At 42.9% G+C, this 20,786-nt stretch overlaps 1 protein-coding gene across 1 annotated transcript in view; it reads left to right on the forward strand.

Moving 5' to 3' along the window:
- Positions 1 to 20,786, forward strand: part of LOC117560869 (dmX-like protein 1) — a 58,663-nt gene that overhangs the window by 20,326 nt on the left and 17,551 nt on the right. The window contains 20 exon segments of the mRNA XM_034237964.1: positions 113 to 374; positions 560 to 693; positions 1,083 to 1,269; positions 1,391 to 1,501; positions 2,139 to 2,308; positions 3,086 to 3,183; positions 3,321 to 3,486; positions 5,090 to 5,218; positions 5,370 to 5,508; positions 6,471 to 7,264; positions 8,920 to 8,988; positions 8,990 to 9,019; positions 9,390 to 9,557; positions 10,908 to 11,096; positions 11,355 to 11,431; positions 14,921 to 14,960; positions 14,962 to 15,043; positions 19,185 to 19,442; positions 19,884 to 20,086; positions 20,436 to 20,584. Coding sequence (XP_034093855.1) covers positions 113 to 374; positions 560 to 693; positions 1,083 to 1,269; positions 1,391 to 1,501; positions 2,139 to 2,308; positions 3,086 to 3,183; positions 3,321 to 3,486; positions 5,090 to 5,218; positions 5,370 to 5,508; positions 6,471 to 7,264; positions 8,920 to 8,988; positions 8,990 to 9,019; positions 9,390 to 9,557; positions 10,908 to 11,096; positions 11,355 to 11,431; positions 14,921 to 14,960; positions 14,962 to 15,043; positions 19,185 to 19,442; positions 19,884 to 20,086; positions 20,436 to 20,584 — 3,455 coding nt within the window.

Here is a 20,786-nt window from a genome sequence, read left to right on the forward strand (position 1 = left end):
AGAAATAACGCAAACTTAAACATTTGACAAAATAATGAAAAATTCAGATTTTCACCCTTTGTTGTGACTTATAATTTTAAATATATATTGTCACATCATCTGTCTGTCTAAGGTTCACCGTGCCAAAGCCATCCTGTCCCATCTGGTGAAATGCATTGCTGGAGAAATTGTGGCTCTTAAAGACAGTACGACCAACCCTGAGAAACGCCTGCGCTCTCGAACCATCAGCGCCGGAGGCAGCACGGCCAGAGACTCCAAAATGTTCAGCAAAGCAGAGAACTCCCCCCCTGACTACACAGAGATAAGCTCCATCCCTCCGCTGCCTCTCTACGCCCTTCTGGCAGCCGATGATGAGGACACGTCACCAAAACCTGGTGAGGGTTCAACTTGTGGTTTAATAATAATAATAATAATAATAATAATTATCCTCAAAGTGTAAGAGACTGAGAATAATATCCCACTCTTTGGTGAGAGTCCTGCTCTTTGCTATTTTATGACAATCTACTCTTATGAAATGCATATCTTGTGTAATGTATCTCGGTCTTGTGTCCACCTACAGATAAAGTGGGCAGTGTGAGTGGAGACAGTGGGCACGGTTCTAGTCACCCTGATGTCTATGATGAGCTCTTTCAAGCGCCCAGCATCGTGGACCTGGACCCTCTGGAAGATGATCAAGAGGAAATGGGAAACAAGGTCCGTTTCTGTTGACTTATGCCTGGTTAAAGATATTTTTTTAAATGAGAGTGGACAGCAACATTTTTGGCTCTTTTGGTACTTGAGTTTAAAAGCATAGATATGCATAATTGCGCATGTCAAGTTTCATTTTATACATACTGCTGCCTTAAAAGCCCACGACAGCCCTAGCTAATGCATACAAAATCTATCCTTGTGATGGCTAGGTCTCTAGATATTGCCAAAAGATTTACACATTTAGAAAAGCTTGTATATTCAATACATTACATTTGTTTTGAGTTTCAGCCATGTTTTATCCTTATTTCCTGTCCCTCTCTATTTTATGAAACAAATAAAAAATGCAATTCCAATCATTTTACAGACTGTCCCGTCTTATTTCCTATCTGTAGGTTATTGACCTGTCGCAGTACAGTCCGACATTCTTCGGTCCAGAGCATGCTCAGGTTCTGTCCAGTCACCTCCTGCATTCCAGTTTGCCCGGACTGACCCGTATGGAGCAGATGTCTCTCATGGCGCTGGCCGACACCATCGCCACCACAAGCACAGACCTCAAGGACAGCCAAGGCAAGAGTAAAGGTACTTCAGGAAAATGACACAACAAATAAGGCCTCTTGAAATAGATAGACCCGCAGAAGATAAGTGCTTCACAACATCATGTTTAGAGGTTGTAATAAGAGCTGTCTGTCTGATTGACCAGGTGGTGAGACGCTGGATGAGTGCGGTCTGAAGTTCCTGCTGGCCGTCAGACTCCACACCTTCCTCTCTACCTCGCTGCCTCCAGCACACCGGGCACAGCTGCTACGGCAAGGTAACGTGGGAAGTGGGTTTCAAATAGCTTTCATTGGGGGCATTTCATAGCTGACACACACTACATTCAACTCATTGTACAGGGCAAAACTAATAGAAATATACATGTTCTAATCCAACAAGAACTATATTTATGTTCCTCAAAATTGGCAAATATTGTCTAAAATGTCTTTATCATATTTTCCCCTTGTACAATTTTGCAAGACTTAATTTTAGTTTCAAGGTAGCTGCCTGAAGATTTGTCTCCCTGCACACTACTTTTGGATATATATAATAATAATAATAATAATAATAGCTTCGATTTCTATAGCGCCTTTCAGGGGTCCACCTAGGTATCAGAGGTATTTCTATAAAGAACTCTAAAGCTAGGCATAGGAGGTTACTGATGTCTCCATTGTAGATCTTTGACAGTAAATGTCTAAGCAAAAAAGGTGAACAAGAGGCACTTCATCGCTGTACACTACGATGTCAATTCTCAATGGCCCCTTGCACAACATTGCAGCTGGATGATGCAACTCACTGCTTTTAGTATATACTGCACATCTGCTTTTACTCACTAAACAGTGTTGATGCTCTACCTATGAAATACAGAATCTTCTCCCTTTTCCATTCTTTAATTTTTTCCCTTCTCTCTTCAGGCCTGTCGACATGTCATTATGCCTGGGCCTTCCACTCCGAGGCTGAGGAGGAGCTGCTGAACATGCTGCCTGCTCTACAGAAGGGAGAGCTCACCTGGCCGGAGCTGCGCTCCATGGGCGTGGGCTGGTGGCTGCGCAGCACCAACAAGTTACGCAAGTGTATAGAGAAGGTGAGGCGTCCAGTGACAGTAGTTAACTAATGAATGTACTCAGTAGAGATCTCTCAGGTGTCTCTGCCGTTTGTCCCCTGTCTAGACGCAAGTGCATCAGATGCATTCTTCTCTCCTATGCAGCGTTTCCGCCAGGGGGGCGTCTTGCCGTCATTTGACGCCCTTATTCAGCTCGGGACGCCCTGAACTCGAGCCGAGGGCGTCCACAAATATTAATAATTCGAGAGAAGATCGAGAGTTTTTATCGCTTGAAATAACGAAAAGGACAAGGACATCCCTCTGTTGGAGGGGCAAAGGAGTCTGGTGGGATTCTTTTCGGAGTATTGAAGATCGTTTCCCCGACATCGAAGGTGCCGCAGGACAACACGGAACGTGCGCGATTTAGACACGATGAGCCGAAACAGCCGGCGCTTTAAGAGAGCCGAGCCAAATGATCCGGCTCACTAACGTAAAAAGACAGTATCTATAAGGGACGGCTCAAGTCAAAATTCAAAACACACATCCCCCCCTTCCGCTCTCGGGGTGGATGCCCTCTCAGCCCTGGTCTGGCGGAAACACTGCTCCTATGTAAAAAATCCTTTTTAAAGATGCTAAAATCCAATAAGTTGTCACATAAAGGCTTTGAAGGTTGGCCATTAGTGTTAGCTCTATCTACTGCATATTGATTGCTTCATTTATTAATAAAGTGTCATCAGGTAAGTGAAAATGACATTTAGCTAAGGTTTCTATAAAATAAAAAGGGTTGAGTTTAATGTGTTATTTCCTCTGTGTTGTCAGGTTGCCAAGACTTCTTTACAGAAAAACAATGATCCTCTGGATGCAGCTATATTTTACCTCGCAATGAAGAAGAAGGCAGTGGTCTGGGGATTGTACAGGTAGGAAAAACTGTTATTATTGCATATAAAATCAATCTTTTCCCCCTGCCTTTTGAAACAAGATTGTTTCTGTCGGATAACTAAAGATCTATGACACAAGTATTGTTGTTTTGAATTCACAATGTCTTTCTCTCCAGATCTCAGAGGAATGCCAAAATGACAGAGTTCTTCCGCAACAACTTCAGTGAGGACAGGTGGAGGAAGGCAGCTCTGAAGAATGCCTTTTCTCTGTTGGGGAAGCAGCGGTTCCAGCATTCTGCAGCCTTCTTCCTTCTAGCCGGCTCCCTAAAGGATGCTGTGGAGGCAAGTGGAAAATAGACACACTGTTTGCAAGAAGACTTCTTTCGTTCAACTGCGGGTTCCACTTGTCAGCCCTGCTTTCAGTCAAGTGCTCATTTTAAGTTAAAGGTCCCATGTCATGGCCATTTATAAAAACAATAAGTGTGGCTTGATATTGACTAAGAAAAAGGTTGATAAACGCTGTGAGAATGGGTCTGCAGAGAGAATTTCCCAACTGTCTGTTATCAGCCTGCAGCCAGGGAGGAGAAATCAGCAGAGCTGCCTGCACTGAGTGTGTGAGCAAGTCCGTGGATTGGTCAATTTGGACCAATCAGCGGGGGCTTAACGTAACGGCTCCGCGGGCGTAACGTAACGGCTCCACGAATTGGTCCATTTGGTTCCGGGTAACGGAATTCCTACGTCACAATACCCAGGAAGTAAACAATGGACAATGACGTATCTTCAACGAGGCGTTTTGGGGAGGTATTTTCTGTGTTAGAGTTTTATTCGCTACAGGGTGTACTTTGAGGGTTTTGACTCTGCACAAGGTTTACATGCATAAAAACCTTCATAACACACAAGGGGACGGGTAATAAGCATGACCTTTAAATCAATTCTGAAGCATTGTACGCACGTCTTTTTTTCCAATAATTCCTAGTCAAGGGTAGTGTTTGACTGCTTAATATTAAAAGCAGAGAAACCACATTCACATAAACGGATCTTGGCTGCAGTATTTCTGTAGCGTGTGGCATCCTTTTTTATGATTGAAACGGCAGATTCCCACAGGGGCTTCTTTGTCAAGAGCTTTTAGCACATTGCAGAATTATTGATGCTCTTGGGTGTTGCTGTCTATCTCGCTTTTGTGAGAAGCATGTTGATACATTTATAAACCAGCATCAACACATTCTTGTTAAAGCCTTGTGAATGGGGACACTACCTACTACCTTCATTTCTTGAAAATATACTTGCATCATTTTTGTTTGTTAATGTGTACAATTGCGTATCATTATGCATAGTTGTTAAAAGAAAAGCTGTAGTTTAAACGATTGACATAGCTGTACTAGGTTTACTGCTATTTATGCTGGTTAGGTTAAGCCACAAAAACACACACAAATCTCCATCTTTTTGCTCGCATATCAAGAGGGATGCTCCGGTCATCTTGTTTGCTTAGCCCTTAATTCATCAAGGACATTTCTGTTTTGAACATCCCTGAAGCAATGGGTCTCATTATTTAATCTGTGTGAGTAACTGGAGCTTCTCGGAGCATTTTATGTAAATGAGTGTCACCCAGGTAAAGGGCTATCATTGACTTTGACTCCGTGGATGGGATGTAGTCTCATTAAAATGCAGCTCACACCTCACCAGTTGGGAACAACAACCTCAGCTATTAACTCTTTGCATTGCGCTGAGACTTTATTTCTAGCATTATTGTTTGCTTATTTTCTTTCCTTTTCAACAGATAAACAAACCAGAAAGCTATACCTTCTTATATTAATTATTCCTTCTTTGTCCGGAATATACATTAATTGTCTGCTTATCTCACACAATTCAGGCCTGTGTGAAATGCTCGGAAAGCTTTTTTTAAATGAGAACAGTCGGTGAAGAAATGCTTTTTCTCCTCCTCTAGGTGTGTATAGAGAAAATGCAGGACCTACAGCTTGCACTGGTGATCTCCAGATTGTATGAGTCCGAGTTTGAAACGGCATCCACCTACAAAAAGATCCTCCGGAGAAATGTTCTGGGACAAGACAAGCAGGTTTGTGTACATCCTCCTGAAGCTTGTGTTTTTACTGTAGAAGATGCACATCTTCATTAAACTGTACAGTGTTATTTGACTCTCCAGCATTTTACTAATTAACGAACAGCAGAAACCATAATGAGCCATTGTAATTCTCCCCAAATGTCAGATTCCCGCCCAGAAGGATCCGTTCCTGCGTAGCATGGCTCACTGGGTCCTGGAGGACTACAGCAGAGCGTTGGACACTCTCCTCGAGCAGCCTGCTGACAGAACCAGCTCCCGGTCCACGGAAAGCAAATGTGACACCGGTAGGTCTGCAGTGCTCTGCTTTTATTATTCCTCCATTCAAATGTATAATTAGGTAGAATGGGGAACTTCAAAACAAATATAAACGTGTGTTTTGTTCTTATTATGCTAAAGTTTCACTCTTTAACTAATACTCAAAAAATGTTTTGAAATGCCTTATATGGAAAAAAAACGAATTTTGAGTAGAATCTGACAGTTTCAAATATCGAAATCTTAGAGTCGATGTAGTGTGTACTCCCTGAAGCCTTTAAGATATTTGAATGCTCAAATTTCCGGCCTTTCAACTGCAGCATTGCAGGTAAAACACAGGGGGTTCGACTATACTGCAGAATGTATTTTTACACTGAAAGGATGAATCTACTTTTCACAAAAAATTGCTCAGCTTTGCAGCTATTTTTGGCACTTTAGGTATATGTAATTGTGAAAGTAATTACAGCTTCTCGCCACAGGAGACGGTTTAAATTTAAAAAAATGTACACGACTTATGAATGGATGAATAACTGAACTGAATATGAACCTCACTTTAACTTAGGAGCCAAACCAGTCCCAGAGTCACATCTCTGTGGTACATGTGTTTCATTAATGATGTTCTCAAAGCCCTTTCCTATAAGCTTACAGAGCAGGAAACATTGGCTTGAATTGAAATGGCTCCTATACTTTAGGGATTAGGTGCGGTCCTTGCTGGTTTTCAGTATGAGTCATACAGACATGGTTTTTGTCAGTCAGCGGCTCTCAATAAGATGACCGTTTTTGAACTAGTATCTCCACTCTTTACCAGGCTTTAAGTAAACACAGAGGGCCGTTTTTCACTGTTTAAGTGGTTACATGATTGGATGCCTCAATTTGTTGAGAAGTTCAATGAAAATACAGCTCAATTTCTGTCTCGAACTAAAACACAGCTTGTTTTTGCAGGTACTTTTGTTAAAGCAGTAAACACAGATAACATGTTCTGCTCCTTTGACAGGCTCCTCTTCAGTATCTGCCTGTAACCCTGAGGTTTTCAACTTTTACACCTACCTTCGAACCCACCCACTCCTCCTTCGTCGCCACTTTGGCTCCTCGGAGAAGGCTAAAGTTGGACTGACCGCTGAGCGCCGCAGGGCAGACTCCATCAGCCTGGAGGAGAGGAGACTGTTTTTCACAGCTGCTTACGCACACCTTCAGGCTGGGTGCCCCATGCTGGCACTTGAAGTCCTCTCCAAGATGCCCAAAGTCCGCAAGCATTCCAAACTCCCACACCATGAGGGTGCAGGCATCGCGGCTGAACTCAGCGTCGGGAGCAAACATGGACAAGGTTCAGAGCAGGACTGGTCTCAGTCGGCTCTGAACGGCTACGAGTCAGACAAGAACAGCTTGTGCAACAGCCGCTCAGATTCAGTGTTGAGTTTTGACTGGAGCGGCCAGCCGTCGATGGCACATCCTGATGAGCCCCTGGAGCTGAAATGGGAGAGTGACAAAGATGATGATGAAGAAGATGAGGATGAAGAAGAAACAACAAATGGTAAGAGCGGCAGAACTGAAGACGGCAGCAGTTTGTTTCAGGATGCGCAGGATGCCATGTCGCCGCTCATGGAGACTGTGCCAGGAGAGGAGAGTGAGGATGACTTCCTCGCTCCTTCTAATGACATCTTGGCGGCCCAGCTGAAGTTCACCGCCTGCCTGAAGATCATGACCAATGAGCTGCGGACACTGTCCACGGGCTATGAACTGGATGGAGGGAAGCTACGTTACCAGCTCTACCAGTGGCTAGAGAGAGAGGTAATGGCACACACATGATTAAACACTTAAACATACTAAAAGGTCAACTCCATAATATTTGTTAAGTTAAAACCACATAACATATTTATTAATCCCCGAGCATCCGAGTGGCCCTTTCTCATTTCATCAAATCCCCCTCCTCGACTCCTCGGTCCTCCGGTAGTGACCCGGAAATGAATTTCAGCGCGCCATGTTGAAGGACATCTCATTTCTCTAAATGCACTTTGAGGATCGAGCGTCGAGGAGGCTCTCTATAGCTATAACCGAGGATACACTGATGGGTCCTCCAGGTCCTCCACGGCTCCTTCGTGGATGCATTTCCGGGAACAGAGATGTTTCAAAGAGTCGTGACGCGCGGCCGGACTTATCTCAGCCAATGACAGCTCTGCATGCATCCCCTGGATATTATTTATTAACTGCTCTCATCGAGACGTTTCCAGAGAGAACAGCTGTGAGGTCCGTGCAGAAAGCAGAGCAGTGTGTATAATATATATCACTCAGTATAACAGGCCTACTCTCTTTCTTTGCTTTAGTTTAGTAGATATCTACAAACAAAGAGTCGATATTTTTCCCAAGACCATTTAGTGCTTCACATAATAAAATACACAACGGCTGTAGCCTGATAATATGCTTTAGGTTAGGAGCTGTGTGTGTTGTGTAGGAGTGTGTGTTGTACAGTGCGTAGATACGGCGGACAGACAGGTCTCAGTTGGTTTGGTGTCCTCTGCTTACTTTTAATACTTGTAAATAAAACTTTTGGCCCGTAATTTATTTTCCTCATTGTAGCGAGGGGAGAGGGGGGAGGGGGGATATATCCAGTCTCTGATAGTGTTACGTTATTATGAGAGTGCTCTGTTTGATTCTGAAATTGTATATATTTATATAAATATATACGTGTGTGTGTGTGTAGCCTGTTATTGTCTCATTATACCGCACTGTGAATGAATCAAAGTAAATATATAAGTGGTCATGAACACATCTGTCCATCAGACAGAGGGCTGCTGTGCCTCCTGTCATCATTAATGGACGTCTCTTTAAAATGACCGCTCAGAGGAGAGGAGTTCTCATTTCTCTAACCGCCTGCTGCTTCCCCTCCTCTCTCCTCGGCTCCCCTCCTCGGCTCCTCCGTTCGCATCTCCTGTGGGCGAGACTAAGTATTGAGGATAGGAGTCGAGGAGGGGAGTTAGAGAAATGAGAAAGGGCCCATGTCTCTGTTGTTGACTGTTTGTTTGTTTTCTCAGTGGTTTGCAACAATTGGAGGAAATTCAGTTGGTCCAAAAAGTTATATTCACACCCAAGCAAAGAAAGCATAAATTCATTATTTATTTTGTTAACTGATTCGATGACCTTGTAGTTACAGATTTTACTTTTATCAACCCTGGTTTGGTAAAGCATTAGTCTGGCTGCACCCTTAAGTTCACTCAACTAAAGTGTTATGACTTCCATGACTCCCACAGATCTCTCTTATCTTTAAATTCACTGTTTTAAGATCTGATCTCTCTGTTAGTGCATATAAACATCATATTGATAATAATTCTAGTGAATTTCTCTTGTGAATTTCTTCTGTTTGCAATTTGGTAAAACATTTTGTCTTTCTCTCCCACGTATGCAGAACAAATTGACCCTAATATATATTTTGTATCTTTCTAACCCAGGTCGTGGCTCTCCAGCGCTGCTGCAGCTACAAGCCCTGCTTGCCAGAGCTGTCTGCCCCGGGGGGGGGCGTCTGTCTCCGGGTTGGGCGAGGAGGAACAGGTGGGTGTTGATAGTGGAGGCTTATAGATTTGTCCGATGTTCATGACAAAAATCAATGCAACACAGCGGAAAAGTTTGTCTTGACACAGTTTGAAAAATTGTAAATTGAAAAGATTGTTGCACTGTTGACCTTGGATATCTCAACTGCTGCAGAACATTGTGTTCTATTTCAGTTTGAAGAGCAAATCGAATTATAAATGGCTTAACATTCAATTCTAACTATGTATTTAAATACATGTCATAGACCTGCTACTTTATTCATTGTTGACAGAACACATTAATGTCTGTGTTGTCAGCTGGAAGACATTGGCTTATTTACGTTGGTGTTGATAAATCTGACTATGAAACTAATAAAGTAAACATTTCCCAGCCGGGGAGCCCTCGTGCTGACATCCAGAGGAGCAGGTGGCACTGGCTGCAGAGCAACCAGCCCCTACTGAGGATGTTTCTGAGCTACTGCAGCCTACATGGCTCCCACGGAGGAGGACTGGCCTCTGTGCGCATGGAGCTCATTCTGTTGCTTCAAGAGTCTCACCAGGTAATTACAAATACAAATGCAAACTAGCAGCCACTGACAGACGCTTTTCAGCGGTTAAAGTTAGTACGGCTCTGTCGTTGATGTCACTGTAATAAATTAAGTTGCTGATGAAATGGATAAAACAATTAGTCTCCATCGATAAGTCACTTAATATGGTATTCTTGACTTAACACTCAGAAATCATTTGCTGAGATAGGATGTTAAATGTATTCACTGTTCCTGGTCTGCTTTTGTTTTTGTATCTTTTAACATATCATAAAGAATGAAATATTTCTGAATAAAAGGGACAGACGGCTTATCACTAAGTACATTTAAGAGGCTGATCAGTTATACATTTACAGCGTGCCTGATTCTCCTTAATAAAGGTTGTGCAGCCTCACCAAATCTTATAAGTCAGTTGGTCTGAACATACCTAACTCGACAGATGTTAGAGCTGCAGTATTTTCGAACAGATCAGAGAAAGACGAACATCAAACCATCTGAAACGCACGCTCACTCACTCGGACCCACTCATCGTGCACTGCCCCCCCCCCTCTCGAGTACTGGGCTGGCAGGTTGTGCTGCTTCTCCGAGCTCCTGAGGGAGACCTTGCCTTAGGCTTACTTTTCGAAGAGTCAAATTTCAGGAGGTAAACAACTCTCTTGAATGAACAAACCGTCAACTAGCACTGGGAGTTCTGTCTACTCTTGCTTTGATTCTGAAATAAAAGCAGTTGTTGTCCCATCTCTGGTCCCATTGGTTGTCAAGTTTCTCTATTGTTGTCGAGGAAATGTCAGTGTTTTTCTTTTTGTTTAAACTTCACTCGGTCTGTAGAGCTTCTGTTTGGGAAGGTTAGTGACAACTGAATGTGATTCATCAAGCGTGACGAACATAAGCCTGTGGTATTCTTGCACACAGTCATGTTCAGGGATGGAGTAAACGCAGACAAAACCAGGCACCCCTTCGTTGCTATCTCTTCTTTTTAGGTCTTTAAATGTCATTCACACATGCACTGGAAAACACGTCATAGAACTCTCTCAGTATTAGATGGTCTATGACTTGTTCTGTCTCAGGAACAGGCTTTTGTTTCACAGATCAAAGCATCACCTCTTATATCCCCGGTCCCTTTGAGAGCTGTCTCTTTTACCCTGTAAAAAAAGGATTGATATTGAAATCTCTGCTCTTACTTTTAAGGCTAACTGTGGTGTGAGGGTGACTTGTGGTTATGCAGTTGTCCCTTTGCATAGGTGCTATGAGTCTTCATTGTGAACACTTACATATTTGTTGTTGTTACACATAATCTACATTGTCAAAACTAGCATTTGTATTGGTGTACCTGTAGACACCTTACTCTCTGATTCCCTCCCACAGGATGACTCCCTGCAGGCGGTGATGCCATGTTGCCAACCAACATCCATCCCCCTCCTGATGGCCTGCACGGCAAACGTAAAGACGGTGGTGGCCAATCCCATCGTCTACCTGACCAACCTGGCTCATGACATCTTACAGACCATCAATTCACTGGACTCTCCTCCACACCCTGATGTTGTCAACAATGAGGTAAGGGTGGATAATATAAGCGTATTGCAGATATATGGATGTCATCAAACAGTATATGTTGGCTACTAACTAATAATAATCTGCAGTACAGATATGAAACATATATGTTGGAGGTTTTGAGGAAACATGGCCACAATTGTGAAATTAAATTGTCAAATATAAAAGGTACATTTCAGGGTTCTTTTTAAATGTTGTGTTTAATTGACTTTTTGTGTACTTCAAACTTTATTTAATGCATTGGATTTCCCTTTGTTTCAGATCTACGTGATGCACACATTGGCTGCCTCCCTGTCCGCCTGTATCTATCAGTGTCTGTGTGATGGACACACCCACAGGTTAGTGTCCCAAGTAGTGTTAATTTCGTCAGCTATTTTTTTATTTAGTTTTAGTCTTAGTCCTGTGTTACATTTCCTTTTTAGTTTTAGTCATATTTAGTCACCTTCATCCTGTTTTTATTTAGTCAAGTTTTAGTCGACTAAAAGTCTGAGCATTTTAGTCTTATTTTAGTCAAAGAAAACTAATTATTTTAGTCTACCTTTTGTCAATGAAAACGGTTGAGTCTTTTTAGTCATCAGATTATATAGAACATTTCAGTCAAACTAGTCTAGCCAAAACCAATAATTTGTCATTTTAGTATATATAAATAAGATTATATCTTGTCCTTATTTGATGAAAAACACAGGTTGAATGATTAAGAAGCTTTGCAGAGAGTATCTGGTCAGGTTTGTGGTGTTTTTTTACCAGCTGTGTTATGGCCACATTGCTTACCTTCTGATGAAACAATGCATTCGCTTTTTTTTCTCCGCCTCATTGTAGCGAAAATGGGCCCAAATATCACATTGTTTCTTTCGCCCAAGCAGTCGTGGCTTTAAGACTTTTTCGTTGTCAGTCATTTTGACGGACAGAATCGTAACATTTCCGTCATAATCCATTATTATCCGTCGAGTGCACAATTTATCACTCACTCGCGCTGACGGGGGGGGTATTCGGTTAACGCGAGTGCGACCACTGCTCACAAGCCCTGTTGTTGCCATTTTATTTTCTGTTAAATAAGGTTAGTTAGACCATGAGTTAGACCCGAGTCTTCCTGACAGTTCACAGTGTGCCGCTGCCCGGTGTAATTCAAATCTACCGCCGCGCGCAGCACAGACACACACAGCTGCTGCCCTGCCGCAGCACCGGAAATGGAATTGCTGGGAGAAAAACTGACTATCAGACATGTAACGTTATCTTTGATAATATTTAGTCTCCTCATTTTTCGTCATCGAAAGTAAAGGGAGATTTTGGCATAGTTTTTATTTAGTAAACTACATTTTTGTCTCGTCACTTTTCGTCAACGATATTGCATGATGATTTCGTTGCAGTTATTGTTTACTGCCGTCTCGTCATCGTCTCGTTTTCGTCATGGAAAAAAAAGGTCGTTGACGAACATATTTCGTCATAGTTTTAGTCAACGAAATTAACACTAGTCCCAAGCTGGGATATTAAGATATTGAGCATCTGGGCTGTCATGTCACAGGGGGGGGGGGGGGTTACATCTGCAGCTTCATAGTGAACTTTATTGCATCATTAACCCTGAGCAATTGTTGAGCCATCTACTTATTTTGCACATTTAAGGGAACATATGTTTGCCTATCCCATGAACCCAGTGGTCTGAAACAATGCTCTCATTTAGCCTTACTCTTAAGGGTTTGAGTTCAACATGTGCATCTTCTTCATAGCTTCTCTCCAACCAAGCTTCTTGAATTCTTTATATGACCTAAGTGATGATTACTTTGATACATTCTTTTTAATTTCCTGCCACATTCACCTTGATGCAACCCCTTAACAGCTCTATAGACACTGGATTATTTATCAAGAGTGATCTGACTTAGCTTTCCTATTCTTCGCATTAGCATTTGAAAGACAAAATGATGTTGATTTGCACCCTCGTGTTGGTGTGGGTGTGTGTGCATCTGTGTGTGTTTAAACTTATTGGAGCAGAATAATAAGAGAAAAGTGGGAAGGGACATGTCTACTGGTAACCAAGCTAAAAGAAAATGCACACATCTTAAGTCAAACATTACAAATATAATAAAGTAGAAAAGGCTTTTCAAGAGGACTTTGTTTATGGGAAACGTCTCAGCGTCTCAGCACATGCCCTAGGCTGCTTTTACAAAGTGCTATGGTGGTGTGATTTAGAACATTGATAGAGAAGAACTTGTTGGTCACTTGTCTGATGTGATCGTGTTGAAAATGATTAATGATATTCCCAAGGGTGTTGTTTGTCACCCTTATTGTACATTTTAATTAGATGTTTTACCCATAGTGTTTGTTAAGACGTGTATGTACTATAAACTCCAATCACTTTGACAAAAACCCAGTGGGATCTTAATTTTGGATGGGTGGTTGCGTGTGTTTGTATTACTGCTGTGTGACTTCCTGTCATGCTTCTGCCAGACTGTTTGATGTTGTACCAATCATTTTTATTTATGCTTGACCAGACTGGGACCTTTAAAGCAACAGTGTTGTGACCCCAGAGATAGTTTTGCTTGTATGGATTAAAAAATGTGTCAAAAAGACAGTTTTTAGAGAAAACATTCATTATTCTTTCAGCGAAAAAAACGCAGTGGATTGCTGAACTTGTGCTTCTGTGTCTTTCTCTTGGGTGTGCAAGAGAGACGCAGGGATAAGAGTGTGTGATTTCAAAAAGTATTTCAGGATATAGGTTGCTATGGTTTAGAATAGAGTTTCCACCACGTTGGCAGTGTTTTGATACATGTCATGCTCTTTACTGTCGGTTTACATGTTAATTCAGTTTAATTGTGTTGGTACTTCCATATATGTCACAGTATATAGAGGATACTGTGACTGTACATTTGCAGTGCTTTCTGTTGCATCATACAATTATTTTTGATTCAAATTTGTTCTGAGAAATCCAGACACTTCTTCTGAATAAAGTTCCCTTGGTCTTTTAGATTATTTTTCGATGTGGAGTCAACGGTTTGATGTTTTTTAGCAGAGGCTTAAAGTGGATTTATTGGATGTTGAAAACTTAAAGGTGGGGTAGGTAATTTTGGAGAAACCAGCTCGAGTGCGCTAGAATTTGAAAATACACAACCGAAAAAAATCTGCCCCTTCCTTCAGACTTCCTTACAGAGCCCCTCCTCCAACACACACGAACGCGCACATGACCAATGAGGGCACGAGATAAGTTTGTGCACAGATGCAAGGCTGACAGGCAGGTAGGCCATCCAGTTATTTTAGCCTCAGATGATTGGTCGTGCTTTTTACTGCGCCACGGCTTCCACAGATGAAATTTTTTTTATGTATTTATTGTCAAAGCATTTAATTTATTCATTGCTATCGGGATGTGAAGAGCATTCCATGGAATATAACAAAAAGTGTTTCTGAAATAAATGACATACCCCACCTTTAATAGACTCTCTGCCGTGTTATACATCGCATATTCCCTGTTGTATTTCTTCTGCAAGAATCCAAGGTTTTTGTGTGTGCACTAGTTGAAAAGCAACTTGACGTGAGAAATTGAGTACTGAATCTTCCGTCATCAGAAAGCTTTTTCTTCTCTACCACCAAACAGCATAGATGGGTCGCTAGCCGGAGATAAAGCCATTAGTATTTCATATCTTGACAGAACAGAGCTTGTTGACTCTAAATTTGAAAACATCATCCCTGAATTCAGATCAAAGTTAAAACTTTTAGACATTTTATATATTTACACCACTAAAATGCATATTTGAAATTCCACTTTTCAGTCAAACATTGAATGTTTAATATGTGTCCTCATACTGTCTTGTGTGCTTGCTTTCTTTTGTCTCCCTCAGCCACGTGAACCACTTCACAGGAATCGTGTATCAGAGTGTTTTTGCTGTCTCAGAAGCAGCCTGCCCGAACCGTCAGCATGGACGAGTCCGTTCAGCCCAACACCCCCCCCGCTCAGTGGCCAGGTAATTCAGCCAACACTAACCTCAGCTTAACCAGCGTTAAAAGAGAAAAGCATATTTCTCTATTACATTACATTACATTACATTAGCTGACGCTTTTGTCCAAAGCGACTTACAATAAGTACATTCGACCAGGAAGACACAACCTTGAAGAAAACAGAATCATATAAGTATATCAGGTTTCATAGAGCCAAACATTTCAAGTGCTACTCAACTGGCTTTAGGTAATCCAGTCCTTTATTAGTATAAAAGTGCTTCGTTAATCGTTCTAACGCTCGAAGTGGAGTCGAAAGAGATGAGTTTTCAGTTTGCGCCGGAAGATGTGCAAGCTATCTGCCGTCCTGATGTCAATGGGGAGCTCATTCCACCATCTTGGAGCCAGGATAGCAAACCCACGTGTTTTCGCCGATGGGAACTTGGGTCCCCCTCGCAGCGAGGGCGCAACGAGTCGTTTGGCTGATGCAGAGCGTAGTGCACGCGCTGGGGTGTACGGTTTAACCATGTCCTGGATGTAGGAAGGGCCAGATCCATTCGCAGCACGGTAAGCAAGTACCAGTGTCCTTGAAGAGGATTCTAGCAGTTACCGGAAGCCAGTGAAGGGAGCGGAGGAGCGGAGTGGTGTGGGAGAATTTAGGAAGGTTGAAAACCAGACGAGCCGCTGCATTCTGGATGAGCTGCAGAGGTCGGATGGCACATGCAGGTAGACCAGCCAGGAGGGAGTTGCAGTAGTCTAGGCGTGAGATGACGAGAGCCTGGACCAGAACCTGAGTCGCTTTCTGAGTCAGCTGGGGACGTATCTTCCTGATGTTGTAAAGCGTGTATCTGCAGCAGCGGGTTTGTAGCAGCGATGTTTGCAGTGAAGGACAGGTTGTTATCTAGGGTCACACCCAGATTCCTTGCAGTCTGAGTCGGGGAAACAACTGAGGTGCCGATGTTGATTGTCAGGTCAAGAGTTGGACAATCTTTTCCCGGGAGGAAGAGCAGCTCAGTCTTGTCAAGGTTGAGCTTGAGGTGGTGAGCAGACATCCACTGAGAGATGTCAGCTAGACAGGCAGAGATGCGTGCGACGACCTGGGTCTCTGAGCGGGGAAAGGACAGAATTAATTGGGTGTCGTCAGCGTAGCAGTGGTAAGAAAAACCATGCGGGCTAATGACTGATCTGAGCGAGTTTGTGTACAAGGAGAAGAGGAGGGGACCAAGAACAGAGCCCTGAGGGACCCCCGTAGTTAATTGACAAGGGTCGGACTCAGACCCTCTCCCAAGTCACCCTGTAGGTACGGTCTTTCAGGTATGAGGTGAGGAGGGAAAGTGCAGAGCCTGAAACTCCAAGTTTTTGGAGAGTGCGAAGGAGGATCTGATGATTCACCGTGTCCGAATGCAGCAGACAGGTCCAACAGGATGATGACAGAGGAGAGGGATGCAGTTTTGGCAGTGTGCAGTTCCTCCGTGACAGCAATGAGAGCAGTTTCTGTGGAGTGACCTGCCTTGAAACCAGACTGGTGCGGATCCAGAAGGTTGTTCTGATTGAGATAACAGGAGAGTTGTTTAAAGACAGCGCGTTCAAGTGATTTAGACAGGAACGGGAGGAGAGAGACAGGCCTGTAGTTTATAACATCAGACGGGTTGAGAGTGGGTTTCTTTAGGAGAGGGTTTACTCTTGCCTCCTGAGACTGTTTGGAAAGTGACCAGAAGTTAGAGAAGTGTTGATGAAATGGGTGAGAAACGGTAGAATATCAGGAGCGATAGTCTGAAGGAGGTTTGAAGGGATAGGGTCCAGAGGACAGGTGGTAGGGCGGGCAGAGGTAATGAGGGTAAGCACCTCACTTGGAGAGAGAGGGGAAAAGGAGGTTAGTGTGTTGGTGGAAGGAAGGTCTGGTGACCCAGCGGTGAGTAAAGGTGAGTCAGAAAAAGAAGAGCGAATATCATTAACCTTTTTTTCAAAGTGGGTAACAAAGTCGCTTGACAGAAGTGAGGAGGGGGAGGAGCTTTTGGAGGGTCCAAGAGGGTGGAGAAGATGGAAAAATAGTTTTTTAGGATTGGAATAGGAAGATTGGATCTTATCTTGAAAGAAAGTGCTTTTGCCTGAGAGATCGAAGCAGAGAAAGAGGAGAGGAGAGCTTGATAGGTTAGGAGGTCGTCACGGGTGTTTGGATTTCCACCATTTCCGCTCTGCTGCCCTAAGGACGGTTTCTATTAGCACGCAATGCATCATTTAGCCAGGGAGCAGGAGGGGACTGACGAGCCTGCCGAGATGTCAGAGGACAGAGCGAGTCCAGAGTGGATGAGAGAGTAGAGAGGAGAGTTTCTGCAGCAGAGTTTGGAGGCAGTAGATGGAACGAATCAGAGGAAGGGAGGGCTGAGAGCACCGACGAGGCAAAGGTAGAGGGAGAGAGGGAGCGAAGGTTACGGCGGACAAGTGTAGGATGGGAAGAGATTAGTTTGTTATGTTTGGAAAGGGATAGAGAGAATGAAATGAAGAAGTGATCGGATGTGTGGAGCGGGTTTACAGAGAGGTTAGAAGTAGCGCAGTTCCTTGAGAATATGAGATCAAGGACATTGCCAGCTTTATGAGTCGGTGGGGACGGAGAGAGTGAGAAAGCAAAGGCGGTTAACAGAGATGTTAGTTCGTCTATCTTCCCCATCTGGAGGTTGAAGTCTCCGAGAAGTACAGCGGGAGGGCCAGTTTCAGGGATGTGTGAGAGGAGATGATCTAATTCCTCCAAGAAGTCCCCCAAGGCGCCTGGTGGACGGTAGAGAACAACAATGGTTAACTGTATAGGATGGGTTACTGTGACGGCATGGAACTCAAAGGTGGAAGGAGTAAAGTTAGGTAGCTTGAAGAGGGAAAAGCTCCATTTGGGAGAGAGCAGGAGACCAGTGCCACCTCCTCTGCCAGTGGGTCTGGGTGTATGGGAGAAGGAATATGCAGTGGAGAGAGCTGCTGGGGTGGATGTGTTGGATGGAGTAATCCAGGTCTCAGTGAGAGCAAGGAAATCCAGAGACTGCAGGGAGGTGTAGCCAGAGATGAAGTCAGCCTTAGGAACAGCTGACTGGCAGTTCCACAGGCCACCTGAAACTAGATGTTGGATCTCAGTGGAGCACGTGGGATAGACGAGAGCAGGCCGGTTATATCGATTACGAGATACACGGGGCCAGTGATAATTGCGAGAAGACACATGAACAGGAATGGAGAAAATACACATGATTATAGCATGAGGGGCTAAACAACAAAAGTAAAAATTAAAAACACCAATGATACTTAGCTCAATCAAAGTAGGATTTGCCTCCTCCTCTCTATCTTAAACAAGTAAAAGACCCAAACGAACAATGTATTCGTCCAACTGTCAGTAGTACTTATTAACTGCCTTATAACTGCCATTTATAGTGAATATGTAAAGTTTGATAATAAGAACATTTAAAAAAGAACATGAGCACACATTGCGTTTGCAGACGAGTAGTTTGAGTGTACAGCATCAAGATGGTTTATTTTAGATTGATCAAATAAACTACACTGCTTATGTTCATTCAAATAAATGAAGATGCCACCCAGTGCAGCGATGTGGCTCACGCCTGTTAGAAAGATCAATTCATTGTTGTCTTTTCCTTTTTATGTAGTGGCATTTGTTTGCAAAAGGAAATCATTAGTATTGCCTTTTTTTTTGCTAAAGTATTAATGAAAATGTTTGGTTTATTGCACATTTAACATATTTATATATATATATATATAATATATATATATATATTATATATATATATATATATTACATTGCATTTAGCTGATATATATATATATATATATATATAAAAAAAACACAACTGTGTCCCTTTGTTTGCTGGTTTTTGTCTGGCAACTGAAACTAAATCAACAGCCTTCTCTTTTGAATAATCCTTTTAATGAATTGATCAATAAGTGGACATACTGTACATTTGGCTTTACATTCTGCTTTCCCTCATTTTAAAGGCAAATTGGGTCTTGTTGACGTTTTTTGCATCTTTGTGCATTGGATATTTTATTCAGTTAGCTCAATATCTTTGGTCAGCTATTTTTAAATAATGTAGTATTTTTTGTTTACCCATTGAAAGTATTTATTAAAAGCTGTTCCTTCTCCTTCCCCACTGCTCCGCCTCCCTTGCTTCTCTCCAGGTATCGCCTCCCTGATTCGCCTGTTGAGCTCGGCAGGCGAGGAGAGCCAGCCAGGCTTAGCTGTGCTGCTCTGTGAGATCGTGACTGCTGTCTTCCTCAGTCTATTTGTTCACGGCATGGCCACTCACTCAAGCAACGAGCTGTTCCGCATCGTGGCCCACCCTCTCAACAGCCAGCTTTGGGTGTCGGTGTTCGGAGGAGGCGCTCGGACCCCTGTCATAGAGAAACCCACCAGCCTCACAAGAACACCGCCACCAGGTTGGAAAGGATCTGATCTAGTTTTCCTTCTCACAGTCTTCCTTAGTGACTGTCTCTCTGTGAGGGTTTTTCTGGAGGTGACCCAGCAGCTAAATCAAATCAGTCCTGCTAAATTAATCGGGTTCTTGTCTGTAGGTCAAAGTGAAATCCATGAACCTATTAGTGTGGGAGCTGTTTCCCTCACACTCTCATGGTTGGCAGGAAACCTAACCTACTATACCTTCTGCCTATTTGACCAAATGTCTACAACAAACTACTTTTCTTGTACATATTTACATTTCAACATCTAAAGCTAATGTCATTATCATAAGCCATGATAGAAAGTAGGCTTGTTATTTGTATTGTATATCATTTGTAAATGCACAAGTTGGTTGAGGTGGAATTGCAGCTGAAATCATAGATACAGCAAATTAACAAACATCCTGTCTCTCGACACCCCAGCCTCACCAAGCGGCTCAGACAGGAAGTCCAGGCGGTTCAGACTCCTGTCCTCACGCAGCGGATCCAAGGACGAGTCGGGGATAGAGCGTGAGGGCCCATCCAGTCCCAAGCACAGCCCTGTAGTGAAACAGGAAGCTACCTCCATCTTTAAAGAACGCTTTATCCCTCCAGAGCTCAGCATTTGGGATTACTTTATCACCAAGGTAATCAAGAAGATCGAGAACAAACCCCAAAGCTAGTAAAACGTGGCCTTGTCATAACCACGGAGTGTATTATATTTTATTACGAAATAAATCAAATACGTGGTTAATGTCTAACAACGTCATTATATTTTGACAGTATTTTGGTTATAATTAATATTTATATAGACTGGGCGTTTATAATTTGTATCTACCATATCGACCTTTAACATGTTGTACAACTGACCAGTAGTAAACCAGGTAAGCAACAGCAAGATAGGAAGCATATTTCTTCTTTTCTTTGGATCATTTAGTTTAGCCAAAACCATTTGCCTCTATCTTAATTTTAGTTTCACGTTCTTCTGTCTTTTAGCCTTCACTGCCACAATCAGAAAACCAAATTGAATACGACTCGGAGGAGAGCCAGGACAGTCAAGATGAAGAGGAAGATGATGATCAATATGAAGATGTGTTTGACCCCAGCTCTCCGCACAGAGAGCATTCAAACCACAACTCATACAGGTAACGACACGGCACTGAGCGCATATTACTGCAAAGAGTGACTCATCTTCACCTCAATTCAACCTGCCCTCTGTAATCCAGCAGCTGTTTTTGTGTTTGATTTTCCATTCAGTAGCACTGCCAGAACACACTCTTATGCCTCCAGTTTTCAAGGGGCTTTGAACCCTGTCAGAGTATTCATGTCCAAGATTGTAATCTTGTT

The sequence above is a fragment of the Gymnodraco acuticeps genome, unplaced genomic scaffold (assembly GCF_902827175.1).
Source record: "Gymnodraco acuticeps unplaced genomic scaffold, fGymAcu1.1, whole genome shotgun sequence".
NCBI lineage: Eukaryota > Metazoa > Chordata > Actinopteri > Perciformes > Bathydraconidae > Gymnodraco > Gymnodraco acuticeps.